Source organism: Dicentrarchus labrax, unplaced genomic scaffold, assembly GCF_905237075.1.
Source record: "Dicentrarchus labrax unplaced genomic scaffold, dlabrax2021, whole genome shotgun sequence".
NCBI lineage: Eukaryota > Metazoa > Chordata > Actinopteri > Moronidae > Dicentrarchus > Dicentrarchus labrax.
Window position 1 is genome coordinate 8,789,495 of NW_026136709.1, and position 23,688 is coordinate 8,813,182.

Here is a 23,688-nt window from a genome sequence, read left to right on the forward strand (position 1 = left end):
AGCAGTTTGTCAAATCTTCTTTATTTTGTCTCAAACTCTTTTATCTTCATTAGTGAGTGGTGGTCTGCAGGAGGTTTTAGATGAACATAAGATCAGTCTGAAGATGAGATGTAAACATGTGACTGAAGGAACTGATAAAACAGGAAGTGGAACCCCTCCTCAACAGGATCTACACTGAGCTCTACATCACAGAGGGACAAAGTGAAGAGGTTAATACCCAACATGAGGTGAGGCAGCTTGAGACAGCTTCCAAGATGGAGACCCTCCATGACACTGTAATCAAGTACCACAAGATCTTTAAAGCCTTACCTGACCAACAGAGACACATCAGAGTGGTTCTGACGAACGGCGTCACTGGCGTTGGAAAAACCTTCTCAGTGCTGAAGTTCACTCTGGACTGGGCAGAGGGTTTGGAAAACCAAGATGTTAGTCTGGTGGTTCTGCTTTCGTTCAGGGAGCTGAACCTGATCAAAGATGAGCAGTACAGTCTTCTCAGGCTGCTCCATGTTTTCCATCCAACATTACAGAAGGTCACAGCAGAGCAGCTCGCTGTCTGTAAACTTTTATTCATCTTTGACGGCCTGGATGAAAGCAGACTTTCACTGGATTTCCACAACAATGAGGTTGTGTCTGACGTCACACAGAAGTCTTCAGTCAACGTGCTGTTGACAAACCTCATCAAGGGGAATCTGCTTCCCTCTGCTCTCGTCTGGATAACTTCCAGACCTGCAGCAGCCAATCAGATCCCTCCTGAATGTGTTGACAGGGTAACAGAAGTACGAGGCTTCACTGACACCCAGAAGGGAGGAGTACTTCAGGAGGAGAGTCAGTGATGAAGATCTGTCCAACATAATCATCTCACACATCAAGACCTCCAGGAGCCTCCACATCATGTGTCTAATCCCAGTTTTCTGCTGGATCACTGCTACAGTTCTGGACCACATGTTGACTACAGACCAAGAGAGGAGAGCTGCCCGAGACCCTGACTGATCTGTACTCACACTTCCTGCTAGCTCAGACAAAGAGGAAGAAGCAGAAGTATGATGAGGGACATGAGAAGAGTCCACAGGAGCTGATGGAGGCTGACAGGGAAGTTCTTCTGAAGCTGGGGAGGCTGGCGTTTGAACAGCTGGAGAAAGGAAACATCATGTTCTACCAAGAAGACCTGGAGCAGTGTGGTCTTGATGTCACAGAGGCCTCGGTGTACTCAGGAGTTTGTACAGAGATCTTCAAAAGAGAGAGTGTGATCTTCCAGAAAACAGTCTACTGCTTTGTTCATCTGAGCATTCAGGAGTTTCTGGCTGCAGTCTACATGTTCCACTGTTACACCAACAGGAACACAGACGTACTGGAGGACTTCCTGGGGAAGATCTCCCTGGATGTCTTTCTGAAGAGAGCCATGGAGAAATCCCTCAAAAGTAAAAATGGCCACCTGGACCTGTTTGTTCGCTTCCTTCATGGCCTCTCTCTGGAGTCCAACCAGAGACTCTTAGGAGGCCTGCTGGGTCAGACAGACAACAGTCCAGAAATCATCCAGAGAGCCATCAACAACCTGAAGAAGATGAACAGTGATGATATCTCTCCTGACAGAAGCATCAACATCTTCCACTGTCTGATGGAGATGAACGACCACTCAGTCCATCAGGAGATCCAAGAGTTCCTGAAGTCAGAGAACAGATCAGAGAAGAAACTCTCTGAGATCCACTGCTCAGCTCTGGCCTACATGCTGCAGATGTCAGAGGAGGTTCTGGATGAGTTGGACCTGAAGAAGTACAACACATCAGTGGGGGGACGACTGAGACTGATTCCAGCTGTGAGGAACTGCAGAAAGGCTGTGTAAGTCCAGATGTGATTAACATTATAAATCAATGTAAAGTTGAAGCCATCAGTATTAGAGTTAAGATTATATTGTTTTGTTCTTAACAAAGAGCGTCTTTTCACATGTTTTTTCGTTCTAAATAATTTTGATTTATAAACCAGTTTACAGACGAGTCCATTCAAATACCACCAGAGAGAGAGAGGGAAAAGGAGAGAGCTTCTTTACTAATGAAGGTTCATTTAGTGTAGCAGAACCTTTCCAGTGAGCCATGATGCACAGTAGCAGCACCCTGACTGTGTTTGACCTGAATGTAACAGAACCTTAATTAGTGTCATTGGTAACACCTGTGTTTACCCTCCTGTTTCATATCAAAATGGCTCCTGTGAAAAAGGTTTATTAAACTATTAATGCAATAGGAGTCATTCAATTAATTTAATGGGAGATGAAAAGCAGCTGGAGCAACTTAATAATATTCATCTGGGGCTGCATTAGTGAGATTTTCACGGTACAATAACCATCTCAGAATCACAGTTTAAAGGTATACAGTATTACACAGTTATTAATTATCAGTTACAGTAATGAAACAGAAAGATGTGTTCTTTTTGTTTGTTTGTTTTTTGGTTGAATGCTTTACTATAATTTCCTATATATTTCCTATATTTTTAATAACACAAATACAACAGAATTCAATACCGTAGATAAACAAATGTACATAGTATGATTTCATACCACAGTATACCATGGTATTGATATACAGCTGCAACCCTAGATGGAAAAAAGATGCACAAAATACACACAAGAAGCACATGACTGAGGTAAATACATATGAGTGCAGTTACAACCTATAGTGATTATACAGCTCATTGAACATCATGTTAAAATAAAGTTTAACAAACACAAATCACAGCACTTGTGGACAGGAGGAGCTCAAGTTTCAAACCACAGACCTTGTGATCAATGACTGACCAGCTGAGCTACAGCCGCTCATGTTAATGTGCTTTGTGATGCAAAATGCACAGAAGTCTGTTTTTATTATAAAATGCCAGATTTTATTGTACTTAGTAAATTTATATTCTGTCATCACAGACTTTCTGGCTGTGGACTCTCAGAGACTCACTGTGAAGTTGTGGCCTCAGCTCTGAAGTCCAACCCCTCTCATCTGAGAGATCTGGACCTGAGTTACAACAACCTGCAGGATTCCGGAGTGAAGCTGTTGTGTGCTGGACTGGAGAGTAAAAACTGTAGACTGGAGACTCTGAGGTCAGTTCACGTATTTTATTCTTGTACAGTGTATATCTGATCTGTCTAATTTATCTGTGTGCAGTGTTTTTACTGGGGATCGAAGGCAAACACACACACACACACACACACACACACACACACACACACACACACACACACACACACACACACACACACACACACACACACATACAGCGACAGAGACACAGAGGAGAGAGTTGATGTAAAAGGTTGTAAAATATGTAAAAGATTATAATTCAAGTTGAATACAAATGTAATAGTTCGCAGTCTGGTGACTTTGACCCACACTGAGCAAAGCATAATAAAATATGACCAAGACCTCAATTTAAAATGAAGAACATATTCTGAGTTACAGAGAAATTTGGACGCTTTTAACACTTAACACAGTTTTGTGTTTTGTTATTCAAACATAGACCAAATTTGTTAAGTGTTATTAAGGGAGAATGACTATTGTGGTGGTACAACAACCTTATAAGGCCCATACTGAGCTTCATGGACAACAACTTCCTTACTAACTATCATTAAGCAGGAATTAGGAAGTGATTGAGGAAAGAGTCTCAGTTCATGGCTTAGTAGTGTTAGAATATAGTCATGCAGTATAAGGCATTAAAACATGCTTAATAATTACTAATAAAGAGTTAATATGCTACTAATATGCATGCACAAACACACTGTAAAACACATACACAAGCAGCAAGCATATTTCTGAATGCAGGTGTTTGAAGTATTGTGTGTGACTTTGTGTTCTGACTCAACCAGTAAGCAGGAGCATAAATAATACACTGTATTTGTACAGGAAGGTACTTGGTTAAATTTAAGATTAAGAGAGAATATGCAGCTCTCTTTGCTCAGTGCACATTTGATCCAGTTATAAAGAAGATTGAGGATGAAGCTCACAGTCAGTGTGTGTTGATGGAGATGACAGTGGTGATGAGGATAGTCTAAATGTGTGAGATACATCAGAACTGCTGGTTTAAAGAGGTTTGTTTTTACTTAAATTATTATTTCTGTCATAAATTCTTATTTATTTGATATTGGCCTTTTTGGAATTCTATAGAAAACATCTGTCTTAATATTTTTCATAAAAGGACACATGGTTGTTATGAATCAGAAGAAACAGAAGAAAATGGAAGTAACAACATGTCTGATTTCATCATTATTACAGACCTGACTGACAGAATGTTATTGATCTCTGTTGACATCAATTTATTCTTTATTCAGATTGAGGGTCTGCAGTTTGTCAGAGATCAGCTGTGATTATCTGGTCTCAGCTCTGAAGTCCAACCCCTCACATCTGAGAGATCTGGAGCTGAGTAACAACAATCTGCAGGATTCAGGAGTGAAGCTGCTGTGTGGTTTTCTGGAGAGTCCACACTGTAGACTGGAGACTCTGAGGTCAGTTCACTGACTCTCTGTTACTGTTGTAGATCTGATATGTTTAATTAACAACTGAACCTAATTTATGTTCATACATAACTTACATCCATAAAGTTGTAAAGTTGCTTTTGTTCATATTTTCATGTTTGTTGAACTAAATTTAGTCTGCAGTCACAAAGACTTGTGAAACTTATATATATACTTAAAGAAACTGTAGAAAATGTCCACTGCTAGTTGTTAAAGTAAATGAATGTTTATAATTGTTGGTAAATGGTCACATCTGGATACAGAAGATCCTCTGAACTAATATTTGTTTTAAACTGATCAAGTTTACTGAAGGAGAAATATTTCTTTGGTTTCTGTTGATTTCAATGTGTTTTCATAAATAATGTCTGATCATTGATATTGATCCTTTAGACCCCCACACACACACACACACACACACACACACACACACACACACACACACACACACACACACACACACACACAGATCAAAGCAATTTCCAAATGCAGCTGTTTAAAGGATCAATATAGTATTGATCCTCTAATTACAGACCTGACTGAGATCAGCAGCATGTTATTGATCAGTGCTTTTCTTTTTTTTACATTATAATACAAAGTGATCAATATAATAAATAAATAAATAAATAAATAAATAATCTATTTCAACTATCTGACAGTAACAAATATATTCAGTATTTGCTGTTTCCAACATTGTTATGAAGCTATATGATGTTTATACTGACTGAATAGTTTAAACTGAAGATAATTTGATTTTATGACTCCACTATTCCTAAAATAATGATTGTAGATTTCTTTCGTTCACATTTCCCCAAAATTCATCCTGACATATTTGACAGTTTTGTGATCTTCAGTTGAATCTTCAATCAGTTTCTGTGGGTTTTTCTTTGTGTTTGGCTGCACAACATGAGTTTGTATAGATGGAGCCACTGGTGGAGCTGGCAGAGGTTAAGAGCTGAAGTCACTACGTCTTTATTGAAGCAGCAGCACGTTGTCATTAATATTAATGAGAGCTCTTTTTACCTTTTTGTATTTTACAGTTTTCAACCTGCTGTTGGGTTCAGGTGTTTGGAGTTTCCATCTTCTAAACTTGTACATTCTAAACCTTCTTCAGCTCTGAACAGATTATTAAACACTGAATGATTTCAAGCAGGAACATTGTCTTCTAAACTTACATCATTTATTCTTTATTCAGTTTGTGGGGCTGCAGTTTGTCAGAGATCAGCTGTGATTATCTGGTCTCAGCTCTGAAGTCCAACCCCTCCCATCTGAGAGATCTGGACCTGAGTAACAACAAGCTGCAGGATTCAGGAGTGAAGCTGCTGTGTGGTTTTCTGGAGAGTCCACACTGTAGACTGGAGACTCTGAGGTCAGTTCACTGACTCTCTGTTACTGTTGTAGATCTGATATGTTTAATTAACAACTGAACCTAATTTATGTTCATACATAACTTACATCCATAAAGTTGTAAATTTGCTTTTGTTCATATTTTCATGTTTGTTGAACTAAATTTAGTCTGCAGTCACAAAGACTTGTGTTTGTTAAAGAAACTGTAGAAAATGTCCACTGTTAGTTGTTAAAGTAAATGAATGTTTATAATTGTTGGTAAATGGTCACATCTGGATACAGAAGATCCTCTGAACTAATATTTGTTTTAAACTGATCAAGTTTACCGAAGGAGAAATATTTCTTTGGTTTCTGTTGATTTCAATGTGTTTTCATAAATAATGTCTGATTATTAATATTGATCCTTCAGAACACACACACACACACACACACACACACACACACACACACACACACATACAAAGATCAAATACAATTTCCAAATGCAGCTGTTTAAAGGATCAATATAGTATTGATCCTCTAATTACAGACCTGACTGAGATCAGCAGCATGTTATTGATCAGTGCTTTTCTTTTTTTACATTATAATACAAAATGATAAATATAATAAATAAATAAATAATCTGTATTTCAACTATCAGACAATAACAAATATATTCAGTATTTGCTGTTTCCAACATTGTTATGAAGCTATATGATGTTTATACTGACTGAATAGTTTAAACTGAAGATGCTTTGATTTTATGACTCCACTATTCCTAAAAGAAATATTGTAGATGTCTTTTGTTCTCTTTTCTAAACTTGTACATTCTAAACCTTCTTCAGCTCTGAACAGATTATTAAACACTGAATGATTTCAACCAGGAACATTGTCTTCTTAACTTACATCTTTTTATTTTTTATTCAGATTGTGGGGCTGCAGTTTGTCAGAGATCAGCTGTGATTATCTGGTCTCAGCTCTGAAGTCCAACCCCTCCCATCTGAGAGAGCTGAGGCTGAGTAACAACAAGAGGATGCAGGATTCAGGAGTGAAGCTGCTGTGTGGTTTTCTGGAGAGTCCACACTGTAGACTGGAGACTCTGAGGTCAGACACCATTTTTTCCTTCTGTGCTGAGATTAATATGATGTGAAAGTTGTGCTGACAGTAAAGTGCAGACATAAGGCTGATATTATACTGATCCACACTGAGTATCTTAATGCTAAAGTCTGTTTTCTTCTTCAAGCATCAATTCTTTCCAAGCATGAGATTTTGTACTCTTCAATTGAAATACACAAATATCTTGCCATTCTTTGTCTGTTATTGTCAGGTCTCCTTCCTTCTCCCATCTATCCTTTATATATTTTGTTGAATGAGCTTTTAGATTGTGGAGGCTCTTATACAGTTGAGAGATGACCCCTCTTTTAATATCTGAGTTATATGCATTTATGAGAAGTTGCATAAAGGGTTTACTGGCTTCTCTGGTATTTTTCTTTTTGATTATAGTAATTTATTAATTGGAGATATTTTTAGAAATCCTGTTTTTCCAATGAAAAATTAACTCTTAATGTTTGAAAACACATAATTTCATCTTTCTGTATAATGCGTCATAGAGATATTATACCTTTCTTTATCCAAACTTTGAATCTATCATTGAGTTTATTTAGTGTGAGATCTGAATCATATGCACACCAACTCAGGATTTTAATATCTTCTTTCAATGTATGTTCTTTTATCACTGCTCTCCGAACCCCGAGAGCTGATGCTCTCATCTGTGCTGAGATATAATAATGTTTCTGTGATGGTAAACCCCAGCCTCCTCTTTCTTTCAGTAGCTGTAATGTTTATATTGTTCTCGAGGTCTTTTTCCTGCCATATAAATCTCAATATCATTAAACACTGAATGACTTCAAGCAGGAACATTGTCTTCTAAACTTACATAATTTATTCTTTATTCAGATTGTGGAGCTGCAGTTTGTCAGAGATCAGCTGTGATTATCTGGTCTCAGCTCTGAAGTCCAACCCCTCCCATCTGAGAGATCTGGACCTGAGTTACAACAAGAGGATGCAGGATTCAGGAGTGAAGCTGCTGTGTGGTTTTCTGGAGAGTCCACACTGTAGACTGAAGACTCTGAGGTCAGACACCATTTTTTCCTTCTGTGCTGAGATTAATATGATGTGAAAGTTGTGCTGACAGTAAAGTGCAGACATAAGGCTGATATTATACTGATCCACACTGAGTATCTTAATGCTAAAGTCTGTTTTCTTCTTCAGTGGTTTAGTCCATTGACTGTGGCAGAGCAATGTTGAGCTCCACATTTAAAACCTGAATATAACAAGAAAAATCCATGATCTAAAATCTTTTTTAATATTTTTTATAAAATAAATAATACTAATAAATACACAAATACATTAAAAAAACAAATAATCTCTGCTCCAACTATCAGACAATAACAAATATATTCAGTATTTTCTTTTTCCAACATTGTTATGAAGCTATATGATGTTTATACTGACTGAATAGTTTAAACTGAAGATAATTTGATTTTATGACTCCACTATTCATAAAATAATGGTTGTAGATGTCTTTTGTTCACATTTCCCCAAAATTCATCCTGACATATTTGACAGCTTTGTGATCTTCAGTTGAATCTTCAATCAGTTTCTGTGGGTTTTTATTTGTGTTTGGCTGCACAACATGAGTTTGTATAGATGGAGCCACTGGTGGAGCTGGCAGAGGTTAAGAGCTGAAGTCACTACGTCTTTATTGAAGCAGCAGCACGTTGTTATTAATATTAATGAGAGCTCTTTTTACCTTTTTGTATTTTACAGTTTTCAACCTGATGTTGGGTTAAGGTGTTTGGAGTTTCCATTTTCTAAACTTGTACATTCTAAACCTTCTTCAGCTCTGAACAGATTATTAAACACTGAATGATTTCAAGCAGGAACATTGTCTTCTAAACTTACATCTTTTATTCTTTATTCAGATTGTGGAGCTGCAGTTTGTCAGAGATCAGCTGTGATTATCTGGTCTCAGCTCTGAAGTCCAACCCCTCCCATCTGAGAGAGCTGAACCTGAGTAACAACAAGTTGCAGGATTCAGGAGTGAAGCTGCTGTGTGGTTTTCTGGAGAGTCCACACTGTAGACTGGAGACTCTGGGGTCAGTTCACTGACTCTCTGTTACTGTTGTAGATCTGATATGTTTAATTAACAATTTAACCTAATTTATGTTCATACATAACTTACATCCATAAAGTTGTAAATTTGCTTTTGTTCATATTTTCATGTTTGTTGAACTAAATTTAGTCTGCAGTCACAAAGACTTGTGTTTGTTATAGAAACTGTAGAAAATGTCCACTGTTAGTTGTTAAAGTAAATGAATGTTTATAATTGTTGGTAAATGGTCACATCTGGATACAGAAGATCCTCTGAACTAATATTTGTTTTAAACTGATCAAGTTTACCGAAGGAGAAATATTTCTTTGGTTTCTGTTGATTTCAATGTGTTTTCATAAATAATGTCTGATCATTGATATTGATCCTTCAGAACACACACACACACACACACACACACACACACACACACACACACACACACACCTACACACACACACACACACACACACCCACACACACACACACACACACACACACACACACACACACACACACACACACACACTGAGTATCTTAATACTAAAGTCTGCTTTCTTCTTCAGTGGTGTAGTCCATTGACTGTGGCAGAGCAATGTTGAGCTCCACATTTAAAACCTGACTATAACAAGAAAAATCTACACTGGATAATTCACTCTGAACCTTTTAAACTCTTGATTTCCTTCTCATACTCCACATCATGTTTTTAATAAAAACTAAATACAATAAGTAAATAAATAATCTGTATTTCAACTATCAGACAATAACAAATATATTCAGTATTTGCTGTTTCCAACATTGTTATGAAACTATATGATGTTTATACTGACTGAATAGTTTAAACTGAAGATACTTTGATTTTATGACTCCACTATCCTAAAAGAAATATTGTAGATGTCTTTTGTTCTCTTTTCTAAACTTGTACATTCTAAACCTTCTTCAGCTCTGAACAGATTATTAAACACTGAATGATTTCAAGCAGGGACATTGTCTTCTAAGCTTACATCATTTATTCTTTATTCAGATTGGGTGACTGCAGTTTATCAAAGATCAGCTGTGATTATCTGGTCTCAGCTCTGAAGTCCAACCCCTCCCATCTGAGAGAGCTGAACCTGAATAACAACAACCTGCAGGATTCAGATGTGAAGCTGCTGTCTGATCTTGTGAAGAGTCCACACTGTAGACTGGAGACTCTGAGGTCAGTAGAGGGTTGGAGTCAGTCCATGCTGGTTTCAGCAGTATTGTACTAAACACAGTTAGTATCAAAGCAAAGATCCAGTATTTGCTGCTTTCCTCAGTGAAGCTGTGAGAGGAGGATGGTGACAGACTTCAGGGTTAGACATAAAGACAGAGAGAGAGAGAACTGTCAGCCAATCAGAGAGCCAGAAGCTTGTTGTGATAATGTGTTTGAGTTGATGTGAAGACGACTGTTGTTGTTGTGTTCATGTCTACAGGAAATAAAGCTGGATTCCAGCTGACAGCATTACAAGATGTACAGAGACAGTGGTCCTCATTCATCAAACTGTCGTACCATCAAATCTGATCTCAGTGTTTGTTCTCTCATTTCAACACTAAACAACTGATCAGTTAATTTTTGTCACAACTCTAAGATCAGTCTGATTGAAGCCTGCAAACCACTGGATCTTATTTCAGAGAACCATCATTATATTTAGTGACCATGTGGTCTTTGTAAAGACCAGAACCTCTGCTGAAGTCCAGTAATCACAGCTATTGTTCAGTCTCTGTATGAACATGTAGGACCTTTAACATCAGATATATATCTGTCCATTTGTCTTTTGTTTAGTCCAAATATGTTTTATATTATTTTAAACAGACTCCATATTTACAGATCTGTCCTGTAATATTTCAAAAGCAGATGAAACATTCAAATGTGACTGAGACTGTGGTTTTTATCAGCTTTGAACCCAAACAGCAGTAAATCCATCATTACAGTGGGCAGTGAATGTCTCTCTGTTTCTGCAGTAATGATGCGTTCAGGGACTCTCAGCAATTCATTATATTATATATATTATATATATATTATATGTGTACTTCAGTGAAATCTGCAGAGTCAACAGACTTGATGTCCAAAGTGTCTGCAGGTCTTTGAGCTTCAACTCAGTGTGTTCATTCCAATACGTTAACATGAGAGCTGAAAGGAAGCAGGCTACGCTACACAGCCACTCACCTTCTGGTCTGAACTGGACTGAAGTCCCTGCTGGTCTTTATACTGGATGTGCTGATGGAGGGAGTCTCTGTAAACACTGATTTATGACTTCTGTTGTCTGTCTTCTTCTCTCCTCAGATTGACGTGATCTCAGTCAGAGTGTGAGTGGTGAGGAAGGAGGTTGTGTTGGAGGATCAGCTGTGTCCTGATGATCCAGAGAGGTTGAAGCAGCAGCATCAGCTCTGACTGGGCCATGTTACTGGGAGGTAGAGTGGAGAGGAGAGCTTCATCCAGCAGTGACTGACAGAGGAATCACAACCAGTGGAGATGACTCTCAGTGCTGCAGTCTGAACTGCTCTGAGATCAGCTCCACTGTCAGACACAATGTCAACACAACTGTAGATTGAAACTTAATTCAATTGATTTCTTTCTTTGCACCTTGTGGGACGATGGAGAACTGCAGTTAATTTCCACAATATATTTTGGAATCATTAATATTAGTGCAATATTATATATCTATTATCTTTTAAAATACTATTTTTTTCTAATTTATCCCAACAGATTGTGTTATTGCAGGAAACTGAACTAAAGAACTGCAAAGTCTGGTGATATTGATCAATTTTCATTTTGATATTTGATCCATTGTTATTATAAAAATATTGAACAGAGTTACTTAAAGTTACTGAAATATCTGGATTTTGGTGAGAAGTCTGTGAACATTGGTTACACATTGAACACCAGAACATTTGAATACCTTGTTATATTATTCTATTGACATAAAATGAATCAGCAAAATATGAAATAAGCTCTAATCTTACATGTCATTGGTAATAATTAAGATTATGTGCATGTATATATTTGTTGTCTTTTCTCATATTTATATTATTGCATCAAAAACACAAATCTGTTTATTGAAATCACATCTTACTTCTGATTGATATAAATCTCCAAAATCCAGCTTCTATAAATATAAATTATCTCCATGTTGGTGTAAATGAAGCACATTTGATTTTTTCTTTGGATTCTCCAGAGTTTTATTTCTGACTGAAGAAGATTCAAGTGTTGGTTGCTTATTGATCTCCTGATTTTCAAATAAATAAATCAATAACTATCACAAATATCAGCTTTTTCTCATTTTATAACAGATGAATATTTGCTTGTGAGGAACAGAAATAAGATAAAACCTGAACAAAGTGTGGATTCAATCAAAGCTTTACTGTAGTTTCTCAGTTTGCAGTCGGCTGTTTACGTCTTCATTAGACTCTGAGCATAAAACAAAGGTGGAAAGCCATCTGACTCTGACTCCCACACTGAGAAAGATCATGTTTTATTCACACAATTAAAGTGAATCAGTTTCCAACAAGTGCTCGTCCAGTCTGTTGTAACACAGAAGAATTAAACTTTAGAGACTTAAAGGCAAATTCCATACATGAACAATAAAAAGGAAGCCGCAGAGTTAAACTGAAAACAGGATTAGAAGCTGCTGTCACTCTCAAACTGATTCCCTGGTCTTAATACAGGAAGTCATGTTCAGTAATAACTCAGTTTGAGTTGTTCAACTTCTCTGATGACGTCCTCAGTAACAGGAGAAGATGGTGATGATGGAGCTGCAGCTGATTCACTCTGTGGCTCTCAGACTAAAGGCTACTTCACTTATCAGCAAGCTAACTACTATAATAGGATCTGTTGGCAGAAATAATATGTGTAATATGTGCCTAACTCATTAGTGTATAATAGTGCCTTAAGTATAATTCATGTGTGCATCAAATTCTGTTTTCAATTCAGTCTCAATACTCAAAATAAGACTTCAACACTCTTTAAACTTTGAGAATAAAAGATTTTTTTTCTCCTTTTTCATTTGCAGAAATCCTTTTTATTTTGAAAAATCAAGAAGTTTGCAGAAGCAGAATTTACTGGTGCAAGTTATAGGAAGATATTAAAGGATCAGGTGAATATAAAGTATTTAATGTATGTCAGATATTTACAGCAAGTTTAAAGTGTTTGTATAAACTCAGCAGTGACAGAATTTCACAGTCAGCTTGTAAAGTGACTGCATCACTTCACTGTGTTGCAGCGCCCTCTACAGGGAAGAAACTGAAAATTAAAGATCAACTTTAAGTTCTTACCATCAGCACAAAGGTTAGTGTTTTTCAGTGATTCCATATAAAATGTTTACAAAGAAAATTACAAACATAAAAGAGACAAAAGACTTAAATTAGTGCACAAGTTAAAATATATGAATACAACATAAAACATATAAAACAGAATACTTTAGTGAACAGTAGTGATTCAATGAATTTACTGTATATATACAATAATAATGTAGGAAATGTATGAGCTTAAATGAATATACACATTGTCAAGCAGTTCTAGTTGATGTTGCTGAGAGCTGCTTGCCACAGTTTTGTACATCACTGACCAGAATATATTAACCATCTCACATGAGTTTCTGAGGATTTGCTCACATTAATCCAGTACTTCTCAAATAGTGGGGGGGCAGTGAGGTGTCTCAACAGTGAGAGGCAGGGGGGACTGACGGAGGAGGAGAGATGGAGAAGTTTCTGACAGGTGTGAAAAGAAAAACGGAGGAGACATCAGAGGAAAGAAAAGCAAGTGACGGTAACCGGCATAAACCTAATAAGAGCAGGAAATACGATGAAGCCTACACAGCCTTTAGGTTTACCGTGAATACGGTCGGAAATGAGGAAAGACCTGTGTGTGTTTAATGCCTAAAAACTCTGACAGCGGACAGCATGAAAGCAAACACCTGGAGACCTTACACCCCAGTTATGTCAATAAGCCACTGGACTTTTTTCATAGAAAACTCGATGAGTATCTCCAACAGGCATCAGTAAATAAAAAAGCACCGTTAGCCTCGTACAAACACCGCCACATCGCAAGGGGCCAAAAAGCTCACAGGATAGCAGAGGAGCTAATACTCCGGCAGCATTGGACATGGTCACAATCATAGGTGAGAAAAGTGCTGAGACACTGAAACCTGTCCCTCTGTCCAATGACACGATCGGGAGACGTTTATTTGACATTTCACACGACCTCCAAGAACAACTCACAGAACATCTAACAGACAAACATTAAATAGAAACAATATTGTTGCACAAAAAAAACAAACATTAAAAAGTCATCTACCTTTTTGAAAAGGAATAAGCTGATGAAGCTGACAAGTGACCAATGTTTACAGTTTAAAACAGTTTTGAATGTTACCAAGTTAAGTCCAAATGTTCCAGCGGTATGAATAACTTCGGGCTTGTCTGTGTGTATATATATATTATTAAATGACTTTGTGAAAGCCACTTCCCTTCCCTTTCTACATATGGACCACCAGGACTCAATGCGCTGGTTAATCGTGGATGAGCCATACATGTGGCTGCACGCTCCAGAGTGGTAGTCATGGTGATGGCTTTCTGCGGTACAACCCTGTGTTTACTTTTTAGAGTCCGCAAGCTGATGTTTATATTGTGTAAACTTGACAGCATGTCCATGATTGCATCGTACGAGTGTCCCTCATTCAAATATTGTGTGCAATAATGCAGCATGTCTGGTCCTTCCGTCTGCTCCGTATCCTTTAAAGACTCCAGAGACCGTCCACACCAAACACAAAACCCTATCAGCCACCGTAGTGTTGCCATATGGTAACAATGACTGTTTCTCACTTTTACTCACCGGTACTTTAGTTTTATTGTGAAAAGAGGCTCTTTTACTTTGAAAGTATAAATACACATCACATCATGTGACCATGAAATCCTGTTTGTCATTCCTTTTTCCATGGACAAGTGACACTGAGAATATCTGAGGGCCCCAAAAGTTAACCAACTGTTCAATATTTCTGCAAAATTCCTTCAAGAGAAAAATTCAAATACTATCTGGAGAAAGTTAACTTTTAATTCTCATCATTAAAAATCAGTTTAGATGTGGTTGGCTTTTTGTAAAATGGTAACATGTAGGTATTATGTTTTTAGAAAAAATACATTTAAATAAATATATCAAATATTTCCATTATTTAAACCATTTTAAGTAATAAAAACGAATTAAAACATTTCCATCATGTTTAAGTAATAATGAATGCAGTAGAGGGTTAATACAACAGTTTTAATGTCAGGTCTAAGTGGGGGATTTTTTTAATATCATCAACATTAATTTCAAGTTCAGCTGTGAAACAGGAAGCTTTGACATTTTATTTTCTCCTCATATTTCCCCTGAAGGAGTTTTTAATGTTGGTAAACTGCTGCAGCTGGATTAGATTCAGTGTTGAAGTAGGAAACTGCTGTTTTCTGTTTACATTGTTTTAACTGCAGTTCTGTTATTTGGCCACAAGAGGGCGCTGCTGACCACATTATAATTATGAGGTCAACAGCGCCCTCTTGTGGCCAGTAATTGAGTTGCAGTGTATTACCAGCGACTGTAACATAGATAACACTGATTTATTTAATGTATAAACCAGAATGTTTAGGTTTAATCTGTAATTTAATGTTTGAAAACTATTAATATTTTATTAAGTTCATTCTCATTTACGTTTGTCTCATTTTTTTTAATGTTTGTGATTTTCTTTTTACACATTTTTATGGGAAATGTTGAATGTAGAACACAGAATATCTGTAATTTCTGTACATTAAGAACTTAAATATGAAGTTGATGATCGTGTTACATATATAAGAATACTTTCTAAAACACAATAATGTTTTTAAGACGTTTAAAGTTAATTGCTACAATGCTTGTGTCTGTGTTTCACTAGCAGTTGTAGCTGTTAGTTTCACAGGTGTGACAGTTTAACTGGTGATACTGAGGCTTTTGAGGACCCCTTATGGCCGAACCAGGAAATAAAGATTCTGACTACTTCTATGACATTCATTCATCTGACATTTAAAACACTGCAATAGAAACACTTTGCTGGAACAATAATGTTGGTGTCTGCTCCTCACAAAAACGTCTCCATAATGAATATTTATGTATTCCTCTGGTATAAAAGTATCACACAGATGTTTAATGGGATACAGTGATGATGTGATTTCCAGATTTCACACACACACACACACACACACACACTCTGACTGAACCGACACAATGAGTAAACAGTAACTATCACAGTTCAGGTTTTTATCTCTCCATCTTGTCCATTCGGCCTTTAACTTCCTGCCGTCTTTGGAGTCGTGTTACTGCCAACATCGTATTAGAGCGCGTCCAGTTAGTCAGGATCCTGTGAGCGAGTTTCACCTGCAGCTCGTAGAGAAGCTTCACATCTAAAACTACCAGGAGAAAACCAAAGCACCACATGTTGTATAGCTGTACTCTATAAGAATCTATCTTTACGCAGTCATCAAGTACGTGTGTGATGTATATTCACTGGAATCATACATATGTGTGTCATCATTATAGTGATAACTTCCATTAACCAAAAATACATTTTATACTTTTTTTATTCATTTAAAGTCTTGTTATTCAAAGTCTTTTGAACGATGGAGAACTGCTGTTATTTTTCACATTATTCTGTATCATGGAGGTTGATGTCAGAAGTCTCGTTCTCATCAGTAATGGATTATATTTCTGTTTACTTGTTCTTTTTTATTCTGTATGTTTATGTTCTTATTTCATATGAATCCATCATATTCTGTAACAGGTTGCATTATTTACAGAAAGCAGTGTGTTTACAGTGTGTTTACTGATGAGCTGAATGCAACAACACTAATGAAAGTGTAAGAATGGGGATAAACTTTCATCACTTTCTGTGTTTAAAATGGTTGTAATTAGTGTTTATGTGGAGCTGCCCAGGGACTGCAGATGGAAATTAATTAGTAGCTAAATCTGGTAAAATGCATCTCTGCTCCTTGTATGAGATTAATGTGTTTTTGTTTATGGTCCCTGATAAATAAATATAATTAACTAAACTAATAAATGAGAAATAAGTTGAGTCCCCATCTGCATGAGACTGTCAGTGAAATGTTTTTTTCTTCTGTAATGAGCAAAAGATATTAAACAATGTTGTTATGTGTCATTCCACATGTGTTTATTGATGCAGTTAATTAAGAAAATGCTCAATTTCCTATTTGTGAAATATTGTGTTTTACTTGTTTGGGCCTCAAACTGTTTTGGTATTTAGATAAAAGACGTAGGTTTAGAGGAGAACTGCTAACGACTCACACACATCTGATATTTGACAAAGAGCCCCGACTACACAAATGAGTCAGTTTTGTCTTTTAACAAAAGTGCGGCATAAAACTATAACTTCAACAAAGTAATCATTGATATTTGTCATTGAAGAATTTCTGTCACACACACCCCACACACACACACACACACACACACACACACACACACACACACACACACAGTAGCTTGGACGCAGTTTTAAAATGTTGGTGGTTTTGAAACCCAAACACCAAAATCAAGGGATGACAGATTTTGTTAACTATAAGTAATATATGGATAAATGGGCAATCTACTAATATTACTTGTTAGCTAACTCAGTACTTGACAAACAAAACCAACCTGCTAGCCCAGTTGTGCTTTGATCACTATATTTTATATTGATATCATCATGATTATAATCTACTGATTCTATATAATGATCAGTTAACCAAAGGAGTGGTCAAATGGAAGTTAACACCTTTCGCCTTTTACCCCATATTATTATGCAGACATTGCAAAGGCAGACTACCTGAACTTCTAATAAGGGGTCAAAGGTCAAGTTTAACCTCAAGATTTGTTTGAAAGAAAACTCCAAAATGCTCCAGAGGTTCACATACTTCACTCAACGCTAACCCCAAAAGACATGCACAGATATAGTGAAAACTGACCAGGAGTTGGATGGATTCATTATACTGTATAGTCTGTGTGTGTTTACTTCCTCTTTGCTCAGTCTTTGGTGAGACACTTTAACAGACTTGTTTCTCACGATTCATGTGCTCACAGTCATACCCGGTGGTTTTGTTTTATTGAGTTTTATTGACAATATTTTGTCCATCACAGATACACCTGACAAAGCAGTAAATTGTTATCACTTAGTACAGCAAAAGTAAAAGGTATATTTATCATTTTAAAACACTGGGTTTTATAACAGGATTAAGTTGTATTTCTCTTTATGCTACTTACAAAATAAACATTATACAAAATTGATGTATTGTAGATGGAATATATGAATTTATGAAGAGATAAAAGTCATTTTGTCATCAAGTCAGTGTCTCCTCCTATGTACCTTCCCTATCACAATCTAATAGAGATGTTATCGCCTTTGTCACCTCATTGGCTGAAGACTAATTTTAACTAAATGGAAGTTAAGAACCCCCCCTTGTCATGCACGCTGGTTGGCGGATGTTCTCTATTTCCTTCAATTGGAAAAAATTTGACTTTCTACAAGCTGTACTTCTCATTTTGGAAGGTATGGTATATATTTTGAGCGTACTAGTTTCTCACATATCCCTGACTAAGACTAGACTGGCCTAAACCTGGCAATATGTCGTATTTTGTACTCTGTTAGGGTGACTACCTATTGTAATGTTTTGCTGAATTTGGATAATGTATATGTGTCTCTGTTTTTGTATTTAATCCTCATTACTGACTGTGGGGGGTTGTTGTGTTTTGGTTTGATTTGATTTGTTGTTTATTTTAGTTTGTGTATGCAAGCAAAAAAGGGAACTTGTTTTTATACATATATGTTTAACTGCTTTTGTATTGTTGTCTTGATATTAATAAACAAACGTGGGGGGGGGGGACAAAATTTAAGATAAATATTCTAATAAAGTTATTTGTTGAAAAAAAAAAAAAACCCATTTGTTTTTGTAAAAAAAATCAAGGAAATGATTCCAGAAAAATAATTGTATTGAATTAACAAATAAACATGAGACATTATAAAACTTAAGACTACTCAACTAGCTCCTCCTTTTGTCCTACGTTTGTTTTCCTTGTCTTCATGTTGTAAGACTTATATTAACTACATATTTGTCTCAACACCCTCTGAAGTGAAGATGATTGACTGTGTGGAGGAAGAGGAGGAGAAAGAGTCCTAAACCTCAGATTCAAAGTAAGAGAACTATTAGTTACTTTTTAACCATCAAACCATCAGATGTTTAACTCACTGGTATTTAGTAGGGCTGCACAATTAAAAATCTAAAAGTATTATTGAAATTGGAAAACCAAGTGCAATATCCAAATCTCAGAAGCTGAAATACGTGAGAAAAGAACATTATAATGCATAATGCATAATGATGATAATAAACCTACAAAATCTGTTGATGATTTTAAGTGAAAATCATCACTTCCACTAATCTGGATTCATATTGCAATCATGATATCTGTTATAATAAATGTTTTTTTAACCATATTGTGCAGCCCTAATATTAAAGTTTCTTCTTTATCTATTGCTTCCTGTTTTACATTTGTTAATTATTTTATTATTATTATAATTATTTTATCAGAATTGTTGTCTTTTTTTATTTTAGTCTCTACTCATTAGTTTTTTACTATTACTGTCTGTAAAACTAAATTATAAATGTGTTATCAATCAACAGCTGCAGAATCCACAATGCTCTTACTGTGTTCTGATGGCTCAGACTTATGGGATACAATCCTGAATGTTAACAAAATAATCAATACGTTCATATTTTACTGTTCAGTACAGCAGTAGATACTAATTTCTTATAGAATATAGACAGAAAACCTCAGCAACATGTTTGTGCTTTTTTCAGAAAGATAGAATAAATCTTTGCTTCCCAACTCTGAGGGCAAAAGTATTTTCTGTTCTGATTCTCATGACTGATGCATCTGTATAAAAAAACAAGAGGACTGTTTTTTAGGTTGACGGTCTTTCTTTATGTCCTCAGAGAAGTAAAAATACACAGCAGAATAACAGCAGAGGAGTCATTGTTTTTCATATTCAGATGGGTGTCAGTGCTGTGTGGCAGCAGGTGAGTAGAAAGGAAAAACAAAACTACCACAAGATAGAAGTTTACAGAGGCCAGTCAACCCCGGTCAGTACAGTGAATAAAACCAATACAGAAGCCAATGAAATGAATTATATATGTGGATTTAATAGAACAGGAACAGAAACATTAATAGAAATGCAAAGACACTTATTATGACATATGTGAGGGGCTGATGGTCACTACACAGGCCAAAGTGTCCCATAATTCTTTAGGCCTTGTTGTTGCCATAGAAACAACCTGATCAGGAGACATTTTCTAAACAGTTTGACGGACAAAAAAGCAGCTGCAGCTCAAATCAACAGATTCAAATGAATTCATGATAAAAATGTGTTTTTAGGAAAAGAGTTGATCAGGAATGTGACAAAGTTCTTCTGGTGTTACAAAGACAACTGCAGCAGCAACATGTCTGTGAAGAAGCTGTCCCAGCACAATGCTCACATTGAAAAGTTGAATGTTACCAAATACTTCTTCAGCTGATCTACAACCACAATCATTGTTCAAGGTAAACACAGCTACCCAGGTTAAATCTACCTAACAGTAATCTTTACCTGAATAGCTGGGTTATGATTATTGAGTTATATATTTTAGTTTGAGCCATTCAGGCAGAGGGAGATGATCATGAAGAAACCTGAATTAAAAAAAGTTCACATGTGATTTCCTGTAAATGGTGAGGGGAGGAACACCACTGAGTGAACCAGGACAATAAAACAATAAAACTGTTTGTGTTCAGTCAGTCAGTGTTCAGACTATTTTGAGTCGACAGAGCAGAAGGAGAAAAAGGACGTCTGAGTCAGGGTGAGTGTTAATACAACATTAATATTGTTTTACTGTCAAAGTCTCTGATTCATCTGTGAATACAGTGTGATTGGATGAATAATATACAGAACTGCTTGAAGGTCTGAACCTGCATATGATATAACAGGTGTATGTTAATCAATTTCACACATTCTTTTGTTTATGGGAATCACTTCTTAAGTGCAAGACTAATATTAAAATAATTCTCAAAATATTTGGCGAAATCAACCAATAATATGAGAACTCTTTTGGAAAGAAATTGGGCAGCACTGCTTATTGAAACAGATCAAACCGGGTTAATTTAGTCTTACCATAATGAACCCATGCAGGTCAACCAGAGTAGAGCTGCACAATTAATAACAATATTATGTCCTGAGATAATTTGGCGCTGTACAAAGAAAAAAATTAAATATTGAATCGAATTGAACATTATCAAAATTGTAGCAGAAGCTGCAATTTTTAAAGGTAAAAGGTGACAAACTGCCCTATAATAAAGTAATTTAGCTCTGAAGAGATGTCCTGGACTACAAATATTGTTCATTAGATTTTGGTACTGACCCCAAAAAAAAATGTGTATCGTGATTTTAATAGTTTTTTAATGAAAATAAAATCTCAGGTCCTTTGAGATTTATTCTTGACTTCGGCTGCAATAATTTTGACAGATACCAACAATTGATTTTTATATTAGTCTCACCACACAATTGAGTCAGTTTTGTTGTCTTTTAACAAAAGTGGGGTATAAAACTATAACATCAACACAGAATTCACAGTAGCTTGGATGCAGTTTTAAAATGTTGGTGGTTTTGAAACCCAAACACCGAAATCAAAGGATGAAAGATTTAGTTAACTACAAGAAATATATGGATAAATGGGCAATCTACTAATAGTACTTGTTAGCTAACTCAGTACTTGACAAACAAAACCAACCTGCTAGCCCAGTTGTGCTTTGATCACTATATTTTATATTAATATCATCATGATTATAATCTACTGATTCTATATAATGATCAGTTAACCAAAGGAGTGGTCAAATGGAAGTTAACACCTTTCGCCTTTTACCCCATATTATTATGCAGACATTGCAAAGGCAGACTACCTGAACTTCTAATAAGGGGTCAAAGGTCAAGTTTAACCTCAAGATTTTTTTGAAAGAAAACTCCAAAATGCTCCAGAGGTTCACATACTTCACTCAACGCTAACCCCAAAAGACATGCACAGATATAGTGAAAACTGACCAGGTGTTGGATGGATTCATTATACTGTATAGTCTGTGTGTGTTTACTTCCTCTTTGCTCAGTCTTTGGTGAGACACTTTAACACACTTGTTTCTCACGATTCATGTGCTCACAGTCATACCCGGTGGTTTTGTTTTATTGAATTTTATTGACAATATTTTGTCCATCACAGATACACCTGACAAAGCAGTAAATTGTTATCACTTAGTACAGCCTCAATTAAAAGTAAGAGGTATATTTATCATTTTACAACACTGGGTTTTATAATAGGATCAAGTTGTATTTCTCTTTATGCTACTCACAAAACAAACATTATATAAAAATTATATATTGTGGATGGAATATATGAATTTATGAAGGGATAAAAGTCATAAAAACACCAAACATCTGTTTTATGATCTCTATTGAACTGTACGCCCTTATTGTAATAAATGTTGGTCAAAAGCATCAGGGTCACTGAAACAAAGAACCTATAACATTTAAAAGTTGAAACCCAGTTGTTTTTGTAAAAAATTCAAGGAAATGACTCCAGAAAAATAATTGTATTGAATTAACAATTAAACATGAAACATTATAAAACTTTTCTGACTTGCCTACTCAACTAGCTCCTCCTTTGCATCCTGTTTCACCTGTTTATTTTCCTTGTCTTCATGTTGTACGACTTAAATTAACTACATATTTGTCTCAACAACCTCTGAAGTGAAGATGAGTGACTGTGTGGAGGAAGAGTATGAGAAAGAGTCTCCGGTGTCCAGCTGTCTGTCTATGAAGAGTGATTGGTCTAAAGAATATAATCCAGACTTCAGTAATGAACCTGGACCCTCAGACACACAGTAAGAGAACTACCAGTTACTGTTTAACCAACAAACTATCAGTAACAGCAATATGTGTATTAAGAACTGTGTATTTTTAATAATTTCACACTGATTCACATGAAATGAACAAAAACGTTTTGTTGTTTCCAGAAGTCAGTACCACCAACAGAGAGCAGAGTCTCCAATGTCCAGCTGTCTGTCTATGAAGAGCGACCGGTCTAAAGAATATCCTCCAATATTCAGTAATGAACCTGAACCCTCAGACTCACAGTAAGAGAACTGACACTAACTTCAGTTTATATCATTATATTATCACCATTATATGATTGTATATGCCCAAATATACAATATTATTCAGGAAATTACCTTTGAAAAATTGTGTACTTCATAAAAGTCAATGATTAGACAATTACACATTAACAGCATCATCACATTAAATGGACCTGTATGACAGTGGCTCCTACACAGAGTACAGTTGCATTATGGGTAGTTTGTAGCCTTAATGTTGGCTAGTGAGTTACTTTAAGTCCATTCACAGTCCGGCTGTTTTACTAAAATTGTTTAGTTAGCCCAGTTTAACCTTAAGGAGTTTTTGATGACTTTTGTAACGTGTTTTGTTGTCACAAAAGTCAAACAGAAAGCATCTCCCGACACTTACTGCAAACAGATCAAATGAACTGTTAAACAGCCAGTAATTATACAAGATACAGTCTGAATGCTGCCAAACTACCGTAGAAAATCATTCTGCCTGCTTCCAAGTCTTATAGGAGAGAGAGTAGGTAT

General features: G+C 36.2%; 1 protein-coding gene and 1 long non-coding RNA gene across 51 annotated transcripts in view; one reads left to right on the forward strand and one right to left on the reverse strand.

Annotated features, from left to right (window-relative positions):
* The window catches only part of LOC127369757 (protein NLRC5-like), a 137,779-nt gene that overhangs the window by 14,511 nt on the left and 99,580 nt on the right, over positions 1-23,688 (forward strand). For 33 of the 50 annotated variants that reach the window (XM_051411435.1, XM_051411482.1, XM_051411436.1 and 30 more), the window contains 6 exons: positions 4,304-4,477; positions 5,679-5,852; positions 6,737-6,913; positions 7,766-7,942; positions 8,794-8,967; positions 9,985-10,158. In XM_051411435.1, coding sequence (XP_051267395.1) covers positions 4,304-4,477; positions 5,679-5,852; positions 6,737-6,913; positions 7,766-7,942; positions 8,794-8,967; positions 9,985-10,158 — 1,050 coding nt within the window. The remainder of the gene's footprint in view (positions 1-4,303; positions 4,478-5,678; positions 5,853-6,736; positions 6,914-7,765; positions 7,943-8,793; positions 8,968-9,984; positions 10,159-23,688) is intronic. The other 17 variants (XM_051411453.1, XM_051411478.1, XM_051411483.1 and 14 more) reach the window with 14 other exon arrangements.
* Positions 1-23,688, reverse strand: part of LOC127369792 (uncharacterized) — a 62,337-nt gene that overhangs the window by 10,766 nt on the left and 27,883 nt on the right. Inside the window, exon 3 of the long non-coding RNA XR_007886113.1 lies at positions 465-674. This is a non-coding gene — a long non-coding RNA (uncharacterized LOC127369792). The remainder of the gene's footprint in view (positions 1-464; positions 675-23,688) is intronic.